General features: G+C 46.6%; 1 protein-coding gene and 1 long non-coding RNA gene across 5 annotated transcripts in view; both read left to right on the top strand.

Moving 5' to 3' along the window:
* The window catches only part of GTF3C1 (general transcription factor IIIC subunit 1), an 86575-nt gene that overhangs the window by 16861 nt on the left and 57299 nt on the right, over positions 1–12415 (top strand). For all 4 annotated transcript variants that reach the window (XR_013411608.1, XM_028840741.2, XM_077985647.1 and 1 more), the window contains exon 6: positions 4435–4558. Coding sequence is in view for 3 of the 4 variants with exons in the window: in XM_028840741.2 (XP_028696574.2) it covers positions 4435–4558 (124 nt within the window). In the remaining variant the exon portion in view is untranslated. The remainder of the gene's footprint in view (positions 1–4434; positions 4559–12415) is intronic.
* On the top strand, positions 4844–9431 carry LOC144337954 (uncharacterized). Its single transcript, XR_013411618.1, has 2 exons — positions 4844–4955; positions 6367–9431. It is a non-coding gene; the product is annotated as an uncharacterized LOC144337954 (long non-coding RNA).

The raw sequence follows: 12415 nt of genomic DNA, 5'->3' as shown, positions 1-12415 counted from the left end.
ATTACAGGTGCCGGCCACCATGCCCTGCTGATTTTTGTATCTTTATTAGAGACAGGGTTTCACCATGTTGGCCAAGCTGGTCTTGAACCCCTGACCTCAAGTGATGCTTATGTCTCAGCTTCCCAAAGTACTGGGATTACAGGAGTGAGCCACCGCGCCCAGCTGTTTTTTAGAATGAGAGAGTCCTTTGTCCTTCATTTAAATTCTTGCCTTTGCCTGACTTCTATTTTTCCCCTGGAGTTTTCTAGGACCTATTATCAAAGTTCAGACGGAATAGGAAAACGTGGCATTTAGGTTTACTTCTGTAATCAAGCTTGTGATCTTGTTCCCAGTGGTTTTGTACTGAAATAGCAGAGTGGCTGTCCTGAGGGGGAGGGGAGAGGATGCAGGGAGGAAGGCAGCTGTTGACCTGCTTTGTCTTTGGGCCCCAGAGCAGAGGCTGTGGTGAAGGGAGCGTGAGAGGGAGAAAGGCGGAGGGGTGCTGCTTCCAATCTGACTAGAAGGTTTCAGTGCAAGTCAGGAAAGAGCCAACGTTGGAGATGGAAGGAAAACAAGATTGCCCTGCGTGTGAAACCAGAACTTAAAACTGAACATTTGAAGTCAAGCTCTTTGGTGACTAGTAATTAGTCCCCTAATGAGTGGTCTTCAGTCTGACCACAGGCACCAGGACAGTCCTTGTTCTTTTCCCGCATTGCATCGGTGGAGTTGTAGTCTCTGATTTCATTGTTCACAGGGAAAGGAGGTATCTTCCGCATTGCTAGATTCGCTGTCTGCCTCAGCCTCTTTAAAGCAGTGGTTACAGTCTGGAGGCTTGTGGGCCAGACTTGGTCTGTTAAAAATCAATTTGACCTAGCATTTTTTAAGAAATTGAGACTTTCCATAAAAATCTAGGTTTCCAATCTGTCTCGAGAACTGAGAAGCCTGGGTCTGCCCTCTCTCCTGACAGCAGTTAGCTGGAACTAGTTGTGCACTGGCTGGGTCCCCTGCAGTCCACCTGCTTTCTGTCACCTCTCAGACACGAGGCAGGGAGGCAGGGCTCTTTGTCATTCCCTGAGCACTGCTGTTTGTGATAGGGGAGAAGTGTTTTGCTTCTGTGTGTCTGAGTTTATCAGAGTAGAAAATCAAAGATAGATGGAGAAGACCTCTCAGGAAACCCTGGCAGAAACTAAGGAACTTCCTACCGGCTTAATAAACAAATAACTGGCCACTGTGTAGATTGATGTTGCTTGTCCAGCCCATGCAGACTCTGGAGATTGAAACCCTCCCTCCTACTAAGTCACTCAGGGGCAGGGAGACAGGGCTAGTCTGGTTTCAGGTCAACCCTGTGGTCTGTGTTAGCAGCAAGCCTTGACTGTTACTGGACAGCCTTTCACTTATTCATTCAACAAATACTTCAGGGAGTGTGTATGCTGAGTTAGAACTGTGTTCCACAATAAGATGGTGAAAGTTAGCCAGGATGACAACAGGTCTCACACTGTCATGGAGCTGTCTAACCAGAAGGGTAGGCGTGTGAACACATACCTGGAAGGATGTAGCCGAGCCAGTAGCGGGAGAGGGGTGCTTTCTTTAGAGAACTAGGGAAGGCCTCATAGAGCTGTGCCAAAAGCAGAGTTGAGCTGGGCTTTTCCCCCACACAGAGGGAAAGTGGCATTTGACGGAAAGGAGAAGAGCTGGTGCAAAGGCATGAGTTGTGGAAGGCCATGTAACATGCTTAGAAGTGGGCAGTAATCCAGAGGGCAGCCGGCACATTGTGTGACTGGATAGGAAGGTAGGGGCCGGATCAGAAAGGACTGGAGTGCTGGCTGAGGAGTGGGGACTTTAGCCTTGAAACTTTAGCCTTATGCACTGCTGCTGGCCGTGTAGAAATGAAGAAGTTCTTAGCCAGGGGTGGTGGTATGCACCAGTCCAGCTACTTGGGAAACTGAGACAAGAGAATCTCTTGAGCCTGGGAGGTGGAGGTTGCAGTCTAGGCAGATGAGCTGGTAGAGGGAAGGGGATGGGAAGAAGGTGGCGAGGTTGTGGCCATGAGGGCTGGAATTGTTTGAGAAACATTTTGGAGCTGGAACTAACAGGACGTGGTGAGTGCCTGCACTGGGATGTAGAGGTGACTTGAAGAAAGAGGATCTCAAGATGAAGCCAGTGCATTTGCTGGAGTGGCTGCTGCTCACCGAGGCAGCGCAAAGGCAGGCTTGTGAGGCAGGGATCACAAATGCTTGCTCACTGCGAGCCCCCACGATGAAGACAGTGCCTGGCCCCCTGTAGATGCTCAGTAAATATTTGCTGAATGAGAGTTGAATAAATAGAGAGGTCAGAAAGAGGAGCAGATTTGGGTGAAGAGGAGGCACAGGACAAATCTGAGTTTTGGACATATTGGGTATGAAGATCTTCTATGACTTTCCCCTGGTGATGTCTAGTCAACAGCTGGAAATTGGGGTCACAGAGAGCTGAGCAGGATTCAGTGAAAATTAGCCTATAGATGAAGCTGAGGCCATGAATATGGATGCTGCCTTTGGGGGAGATTTGGTACGAAGACTCACTGCCTCTTTCTCTTTTTGCTGGCCAGATTGTGTGAGTCGTTGATGGCAGCCCCTCAGAAGGAAAGACTACATCATCCTTCCCCTCTTAGGATGGTCCAGGGCTTAGTGCCATATGTCAAGGGCTGGGATCTGATGGATGAGTTTCCATGGGGTCTTTTTATGGTGCTGGGGGCACGGCTAGATTAACGATAGATGCCATGTACAAGCCAGTGGCTTTGAATGAGCCATATGTGAGTCATCTGTATTGTTTTGATAGCCATATGTTCTGCCACCCAAGGGCTGGAGTGCTGGTTAGCCTGGGGGTAACCACACATATGTGGTGGCAGCAGCCCACAGACATTTGCTCCCTGTCTCTCCCCAGAGTGTAAGAGGAAACCTGTAAGACTCAGCAAACAGCTCTCAGTCACGAATGCCTCCTGCTGTTCGCTCCTTCACTGGGAGCAGTGGTGACCTGCCTTACTCCTCCAGGGACTGCAAAATCACATGGCAGCAGTGCCCAGGAGGGTGATACCCACAAGCAAAATGGACCATGTGTAAAATAAGTTTTTGATATAATATAGGTTTAAGAAATTAACTTTCCTCTAACTACCATTAGGGAAAATCAGCACAAAAATGATGATAAATGGCAACTGACCTTCAGTTTCATTGTTGGAGGCTCTGATGGGGGAGCGCAAAGGCTGTGACCCCCTGGAGACGCGTGGGCCCCGCTGAAGAGCAGCTGATCGAGGCTCCTGTTCACTGTGTTTTTTTTTTTTTTTTTTTTTGAGACGGAGTCTCGCTCTGTCGCCCAGGCTGGAGTGCAGTGGCCGGATCTCAGCTCACTGCAAGCTCCGCCTGTGAAGCTACAGTCCTAGCATTGGCTGCCAGATCTTAGCCTTTCAAGAGAAGCCAGAATCTAGGTCTTTTTTTATGTGAAATCACTCACTTTTCAATTTTGGCAAGTAAATTACTTTCTTGAAGAAAAACATTGTATCAATTTTAAAAGCAAGGCCTGCACTGGAGGCTGCTGTTGGTCGCCCCTGCAGGGGAGATGTTCCTAGGATCATTTTGGTTTTCAGCCTTGCAAAAATAGGAGTGATGAGATGGAAATACCCATTATTATTCTGTTGTAACTTCACAGACCACATGTAAATTTTTACAATTTTTTTTCTTTTTCTTTTTTTTTTTTTTTTTTTAAACAGAGTCTCACTCTGTCACCCAGGCTGGAGTGCAGTGGTACGATCTCGGCCCACTGCAACCTCCACCTCCCAAGTTCAAGCAGTTCTCACCCTCAACCTCCTGAGTAGCTGGGATTACAGGCACATGCCACCGCACCCAGCTAATGTTTCTATTTTTAGTAGAGACAGGGTTTCGGCATGTTGGCCAGGCTGGTCCAAACTCCTGGCCTTAAGTGATCTGCCCGCCTCAGCCTCCCAAAGCACTGGGATTACAGGTGTCAGCCACTGCAGCCAGCCTATAGCATTTTTTAACCTATTTTTTTCTCCTTTCTTTTTCTCTACTGCCTTTGAGGGACAGGGGTGTGTGTCTGTGTGTGTGTGTTTGTATTAGTAATACGCTTACATGGTTAAAAAATCAAAACAACATGAAAAGGTATCAAATGAAGTCTTCAGTCTCCACGCCTCCACTCCCGCCTGCCTCATTCCCACCCCTGCATACCCTTCCAGGATCTGGCGAAGTGCATCTCTTTCCCCCCTCTAATCAAAAGGTAGAATCGTTTATATCCTGCTCTGGACCTTGTTTTGGTCCCTTGACAAGGTAGCTTGGCAGGCTTTCCTCGTTAGTACCTCAAGATAATCAATTAATTCAGGTCCTGAACTTGTGTTCATTTACATGACTTTCTAGTCATTTCAGACATCTTGCTGTGTCTAATAGTAGCCTTTAAATTGTGTTTTGGCAGGGGCTGTGTGAAAGGACATTTAAGCGTCTGTACCAGTATATGCTGAACGCTGGCCTAGCCAAGGTGGTGTCTCTTCGCTTGCAAGAGATCCACCCTGAATGCGGACCTTGTAAGACGAAGAAAGGTAACGCAGAGTCTCAGCTTCTGTTCCCTTGGCTGGCTGGCTCTGACTTCTCTCTTCTAAGCTTCAGCCTCTCTCTCCGATCACATTCTGCCTTGCGGCATAACGATTTCACATGTTTATTCAACTCTATACCTCAGTGCCTGGCTCAGGACTGTCCGTATAAAAAGTGCCTAGAAAATGTTTGCTGAACAAACTTCCAGCAAACATCTCTGTAGTGTCCTCCAAAATCATACTTTTATGGTGCCAAATAAACAAGTTCATCTTTTCCTCCTTATACTAAGCCACTCTATTCTTTTTTTTTTTTTTTTTTTTTGAGGCAGAGTCTCGTTCTTGTCACCCAGGCTGGAGTGCAATGGTGCGATCTCTGCTCCCTGCAACTTCTGCCTTCTGACCTCAGGTGATCCACCCACCTTGGCCTCCTAAAGTGCTGGGATTGCAGGTGTGAGCCACCACGCTCAGCCTTTTTTTTTTTGAGACAGGATCTTTCTTTGTTGCTCAGGCTGGAGTGCAGTGGCGTCATCTCGGCTCACTGAAATCTCCGCTTCCTGGGCTCAGACGATACTCCCACCTCAGCCTCATCACACCCGACTAATTTTTGTATTTTTTTGTAGAGACAGAGTCTCGCTGTGTTGCCCAGGCTGGTCTCAAACTCCTGGACTCAAGTGATCCACCTGCGTCAGCCCTGCAAAGTGCTGGGATTACAGGCGTGGGCCACCACTCCCAGCCACTTGTCATTCTTTAGCCTGCCTTTGTGAAGTGCCTACTCTGTATTGCATGATCTTGTTATCTAGCCCTGTAAGGTTGGTAGCATTGTCACCATTTTATATGTAAGAAAATTAAAGTGAAGAGATGCTGAGTAACTTACAGAAGGTTAAACAATCAGTACTCAGCAGAGGCAGGATCTGAGCCTTCTAAGAAAGTTAACTTAAGGAACAGACTATGAAACTTTAAAAACCTTCCTTAGGCTGGGCACGGTGGCTCACGCCTATAATCCCAGCTCTTTGGGAGGCTGAGTGGGCGGATCACCTGAGGTCAGGAGTTGGAGACCAGCCTCGCTAACATGGTGAAACCCTGTTTCTGCTAAAAAGACAAAAAATTAGCCAGGCATGGTGGCGCATGCCTGTAATCCCAGCTACTCCAGAGGTTGAGACAGGAGAATCGCTTGAACCCGGGAGGTGGAGGTTGCAGTGAGCCGAGATCGCGCCATTGCACTCCAGCCTCCATTATATTTTTTTCCTAGACAGGGTCTGTCTCTGTTACCCAAGCTGGAGTGCAGTGGCACAACCATGGCTCACTGTAGCCTTGATCTCCCAGGCTCAAGCTAATCCTCCTGCCTTAGCCTCATGAGTAGCTGAGACTACAGGCACACTTTACCATGCTGGGCTAATTTATTTTTATTTTTAGTAGAGACAAAGTCTTGCTATCATGCCCAGGCTGGTCTTGAACTCCTGGGCTCAAGCGATCTCCTGCCTTGGCCTCTCAAAATGCTGGGATTATAGGCATGAGACACCAAGTCCAGTTATTTTTATCTATTCTTGATTTTTGTCCCATCCTTTTTACTCCTCCTGATTAACCAGAATCATTTTAAAAGCTGCGGGTCAGAGTTCTCAGTAAAAGGTGATAATTGGAATATACACATTTATCTGCACTCCACCCAAATTTCACCATAGTGATGAAAGGGATATAAGAGGAGTAAACCCTCAACTACAAAGAAAACAGGACAGGAAATGACAACAGCTAATTTTTGTATTTTTAGTAGAGACGGGGTTTCACCATTGGCCAGGCTGGTCTTGAATCCCTGACCTCAGGTGATCTGCCCCCCTCAGCCTCCCAAAGTGCTGGGATTACAGGCATGAGCCACTGCACTCATCCCTCAGTATTTGACTTTGAAGTCTAATGGCCTGAATGCCTAAAATACTCAGGGCCTGTGGAGCTAGTAATCATTTTTATTTCCTGTCCCGTTGGAAGAAAGATGTTAAGGAAAAGACAGAAGTAATTTATATTTAAAGTAAAGAGAAACTAAGGAGAAACCTCAGTTCCTTAAAGAACCTTTTTTGCTAGACAGGCAACTGTAGAGAAAGGCTTCTCCTGAGCCTAAGGTCCCTGGAAATTTAACCAAACTAACTTGAAACTAACACCTCACACCTGAATGGACTTGAGAGTAAGACAGCCCTGGGTTAGAATTCTCGTTCCGTCACTGTCTGGTAAGGTGACCTTTAGCAAGTGATTTGATCTCTGTATACCTCAGTTTCCTCACCTGAATTATCTAAGGGGTAGTAGTACCCGCTTTCCAGGATATTGTGAGACTTACAGGTGACAGGAGACATAGAGCAGGGCCATAGGCTCATGGCACACAGGCCCGATCTAGCCGTGTGTTTTGTTTGGCTCACAGTGTTTGTTTGTGTTGAATTTGTTGCTGGCATTTAAAAATCAGAAATTTTCACCTAAAAAGTCTGACTGTCAACTTCTCTGTAAAAATGCAATTAGGCAACATTGAACTTCATTCCTTTATTAGCAGTTGGCTAGGCAGAGGGAACTGCCCCATTTCAGAGGGGCTCACCTTCCCCTCTCACCATGGACACCTGCTTCCCACTGTGTAGCCTGCGGCCTGCTTCACACTGGGATGTCATTTGCCTGACCGTTGAAAGTAAGTTCATGCATAGGACCCATTGCCCAGTGAGTGGTTTCCATCATCTTGAGGCCTGGGGCTGGGACAAGAGGACTTTACAGAAGAAAGATCAGCATGACTTACAGCGCAGACAGTGGTGGCTTTGGCTCCTTGTGCTGGATTAAGGCAGCAGGCATCAAGATGGTGATGGTCAGGATGTTTAGATTGTCACATGCATGCACAAGGAGCCATTCTGATGGCTGGAGGGAAGTCTTTGCCCACACTGTCGCCCACCTCTCTGCTGCTGCGACTGGAAACCTGGGCTCATGGTGAGTCCTTCCCTCACTTCCATGGCACGCTGTAGCTCAGCTACTCATCTGTGTGAATTCTTTCCAGCTAACTCCTGAGCTCCTTCAGGGTGGTGACCGCACGCTTTTCATGCTTTATGTCCTTTCTAAAGGCTGTGCAGTGTCTGATTGAAACAGGGTAGGCGCTAAGCAGATGCTGAGCAAATTTAATTTAATTAAGTGCCACTTAAGTTACTTTCCACACGCAGGAGGCAAGAGATGAAGGCAGTTTTCAGGGTTTTTTTGCCTTGAGCTTTGTCTTTCCAGTTTGCAAAATTAACATAAAACCTTCCCTCTAAGGCATTATGGAGGAGACAAAGCTCAAATAATAAATAAAGATGATGTATTATTTCATTTAAATTTACAGATATACCTGGATCTAGTATATAAATTATTTCTAAAACTCCTTAACGAATTTGGATTTAGGCATCTTTCAAATGCATATTTCACTGCACAGAAGGCTTCAGTGATCTGTTTTGCAAAAAGCAAAAAAACTTTGGAAATGTAAACAGCCCCGCTGAACTGATCTGTTTTGCAAATTTGGATTATTTTCTTCAAGTGTTTACCAGTCATCCTGTGTTTATTAAATTGTGCTGAGAAAAGAAAGGGAGAGAAGTAGAAGTGAACTCAGCAGTCTGTCGGAAAATGATCACAGTTGGAAACAACTCACAGAAATTGTGCTCCCTGGGGCTAATGACTGAGGCGGTCAACTGGCTGGTTTTTCCAGGTTGTCACAAGCTCAGCATTGAAAGGACTGTGGGGTGAAGTAGCTGTGAATGAGATGGACTCTCTCCTCAGAGCTGTTGCCCCTGTGACTGTAAAAAAAAAAGTTCAGTAAGATTTCAGGACATGAGATCAGTATACAGAAGTCCATTGTGTTTCTATAGACCTGCCATGCACAATCTGAAAATGAAATTAAGAAAACAATTTTGTTCACGGTAATTTAGGAATAAATTTAACAAAAGAAGTACAAAACATATACTCTGTGAAAACTACAAAATGTTGCTGAAAGTTAAGATTTATGTAAATGGAAAACATCCCAGGTTCCTGGATCCAAAGACTTCACAGTATAACGAATCTACTGATTCCACACAGCCCGTGTGAGAATCCCAACTGACTCCTCCTCAGAAATTAACAGGCTGATTCTAAAATTCACAGGGAATGCAAAGGGACCCAGAGAGCTAAAACAATCCTGAAAAAGAAGAATAAAGTAGAACTCACACTTCCTGCTTTTTAAACTTACTGCAAAGCAATAGTAATGGAGACAGTGTGATACCGGCACAAGGGTAGACAGATAACCGAATAGAACTGAGAGTCCAGAAATAAACCACACATCTATGGTCAAATGATTCTCGGCAAAAGTGCCAAGCCCATTCGATGGGGAAGGTGTGGTCAGTCATGAAAGGCCATGACTGTGTGGTTCCATTTATAGGAAAGTCCATAATGGGGGAATCTGGAAGTAGATAGTGAGTGCTTAGGGCAGGGGTGCGGGGAGAGAGGAGCGAGAAAGGGTTTGAGATGATGAGAATGTTCTAGAATCGACTGGTGATGGATGCAGGGGCCTGTGAATATAGTAAGAAACCATTGACTTGTACAGATTAAATGGATGAATTGTGTGATATGCAAATTATATCTCAACAAAGCTATTAAAATTTTAAAAAGTAAATAATAACCAAGAAACCTAGCAGGGTATAGCAAATTAAAGTATGATAGTTAAAATGGCCAACAGGCACAGTTAAAAAGTTAAAGTAGGATTGATGTATACAAGCTAAGAAAAAAGAAATGAACCATATTAAGAATGATTAAAATGCAACAAATAAATCCAAAAGTTTAAAGGAACTTTGAAACCAAAAAACGAATTAAAAAGAATCAAGATTAGAAAAACAAAAAAGATAAAAGGTGAATATGAACAGAAAAAGAGCAGAAAAAGATTGTCAGAGATGTTAAAAGCCTAGAAAATTGATTATGCTGGAGGGAAAATGGTTAAAACAGTTAAAAAGTGATTAAAGAACACTAGCTTAAAAAATGAATAAGAGAAGTAAAAGAAAGACATGGTAATATGGCAGAAGCTCTGTTGAAAGCAAGAACTTTAAAGAGGGGTAAGAGCCCCAAGGGTGTGAATTTCTGGGCTGAGTAACTTCTGCTGAGTCCTAGACAGTTCTCTGGAAGGGACCCAGGCACCTGGGGAGCGCCCTTTGCCAGGAACTGGCCTCTTCCCTCCTCTTTGCTCTCCCCCAGGAGGGACCAGCCACTCAGTCCTGCAGACAGCAGGAGGCTTTGGCCTCCCTCAGCAGGGAAATGTGTTGTGTTTCTTGGAAGAGCACAGTGGGGACAGGTGGGAGGAGTGTGAGGACTGGGGAAGAGAAGCAGGCTGGAACAGGATGGGTGACTGGCCGTGCGCTGAGGGAGGGGCCCTAAGATTTTCTTGTAAGACCTCTCTAAGGTGTAGCTGGCTGATGCCTTTGCAGGCTGAGAAGGGAATGCTCCCTGCGCTAGGAAGAGTTGAAGGCAGGTGCCAGAACTTGTGAGCAGGGGAAATGACCGTACAGGGTGAGGGCCTGGCGGCGGACGGAGGTATCCATGGGGCCAGTGCAGCGACTGGGATGTTTCTCAGTGAGGGATATGGCCTCCTTAAATAGCCCCTGGCTCAGAGCCCTCAAGAGAGGTTCGCTGCTGCTGTTAGCACTGCACAGTTGACACCAGCCCCTCCCATCTATTGATCACACTTTAAGAGCACTGGGGAGGCTGGGCGCTGTGGCTCACACCTGTAATCCCAGCACTTTGGGAGGCCCAGGTGGGCGGATCACTTGAGGTCTGGAGTTCAAGATCAGCCTGGCCAACATGGTGAAACCCCATCTCTACTAATAATACAAAAATTAGTTGGGCATGGTGGCAGGCACCTGTAATCTCAGCTACTTGGGAAGCTGAGGCAGGAGAATCGCTTGAACCTGGGAGGTGGAGGTTACGGTGAGCTGAGATCGCACCTCTATTCTCCAGCCTGGGTGACAGAGCGAAACTCCATCTCAATAAAAAAAAAAAAAGAGAGAGAGCATTGGGGACCTCAAGTCAGCTACCAACTCAGCCCAAGGGTTTGGGGAGGTGATTGACTCAGAAGCTGTACACCAAGAGCGTTTCAAGAGCATTTATATAATTTTCTGAACCCTTGTAAACCCCCATGTGTACTATTGTCAGTATTGTCAGTACCCTTGTTTCCTCGAACAATTAGTGAGAAAAACCCAAGACCCTGTGGGCTTGTCTAGAGGCACTAAAAAGAGGAAAGAACTGGGCGAGATGCCATATTGTAATCCCATTTTGTGGTCAGTCTTGGAGTGGAGGGAAGTGGAAAAAACATCGAGATGACAGTCCAGGCAAGGCTGGCTGGGCATGGTGGCTCATGCCTGTAATCCCAGCACTTTGGGAGGCCGAGGCAGGCGGATCATTTGAGGTCAGGAGTTGGAGACCAGCTTGGCCAACATGGTGAAACCCCATCTCTACTAAAAATGCAAAAATTAGCCAGGTGTGTTAGTGCACGCCTGTAATCCCAGCTACTTGGGAAGCTGAGGCACGAGAAACGCTTGAACCCAGGAGGTGGAGGTTGTAGTGAGCTGATCATGCCATTGCACTCCAGCCTGGGCGACAGAGTGAGACTCCATGTCAGCAAAACAAAACCAGACCAAACACAAGGTCTCACTCTGTCTCACCCAGGCCAGAGTGCAGTGCTGTGATCATGGCTCACTGCAGCCTTAGCCTCGCAGGCTGAGCAATCCTCACCCCTTAGCCTTCCAAGTAGCGGGACTACAGGGGTGTGCCACCACACCAGCTAATTTTTTAAAAAAATTGTTGTTTTGTAGAGATGTGATCTCACTTGTTGTCCATGCTGGTCTCGAACTCTTGGGCTCAAGCGATCCTCCTGTCTTATCCTCCCAAAGTGCTGGGGTTACAGACGTGAGCCACTATGTCCAGCCTTGTTTCTTTCATTCTAGTCCTTCTAACCATACAATCCTGTCAGTACTATTTTCTTTCTTTCTTTCTCTCTCTTTCCTTTCTTTCCTTCTGTCTCTCTCTCTTTTTTCTTTTCTTTGTTTTTCTCTTTTCTCTTCCCCTCTTTCTTTTTCTTTATTCACGGATGAGAAAACAGAGGCACACGTCCCTTGCCTGAGGTCGCAGAGCTGGGCAGTGCTGGTGCAGAGATTTGAATAGAGTGTCGGTTACTTACTCTGCTGCCTCCCATGTGAGACTAGGCTGAACTCAGGAGGAAGTGGAAATCGGGTAGTTGAGTGCCTGGGGCCTGAGCCTGGCTGGGACACTGGCTAAGGGTAAAACCAGTCTAGGACAGCTCCCATGGGCCTGAGGGTCTGTGGATCTGGACTCCCTTTCAGGCCTCCCTCCCTCCAAGCCAGCTTCCTTGTCCACTGCAGAAATAGCTTCCAGTCAGTCCCAAACATCATGCCTACAAAATAAACAAGAAAATATACTATGGTTGGCATAGAAACCTTCCACAGCTACCTTTCTCTGTATCCTCACCTTTATTCCTGCCCTCTCCCCTCCCCTTCCCCAGTAGGCCCCTTTTCCATCTCAGCGCCTTTGCTCATACTCTTCCTTTTGCCTGGAACACCTGTCTTCTTCTGCCTTATCAGACAATTCTTAGTATCCTTTACTGTCCCACCCAAATGCCACCTCCTGTCTCTGCTGTCCCCTGCCTAGCCCCATCCTGCCTCTTTCTCATTTCCAGGCTCTGTGCATGCTTAAAGCAGGGTCCTGAGGGTGTTGTAGCACATTTCCCAGCATGGTTGGCTGGCGCTGCTAGTAGTCAACCAACCAGAGAGCATGCGTTGAGTGCCTAATTTGCCTCAAGTGTTACGCTAGGGCCCTTGAATGCATTCATTCATTTAGTCCTTACTA

Source organism: Macaca mulatta, chromosome 20, assembly GCF_049350105.2.
Source record: "Macaca mulatta isolate MMU2019108-1 chromosome 20, T2T-MMU8v2.0, whole genome shotgun sequence".
NCBI lineage: Eukaryota > Metazoa > Chordata > Mammalia > Primates > Cercopithecidae > Macaca > Macaca mulatta.
Note: the sequence above shows the minus strand (reverse complement) of the source record. Positions and strands in the feature narration are given on the sequence as shown.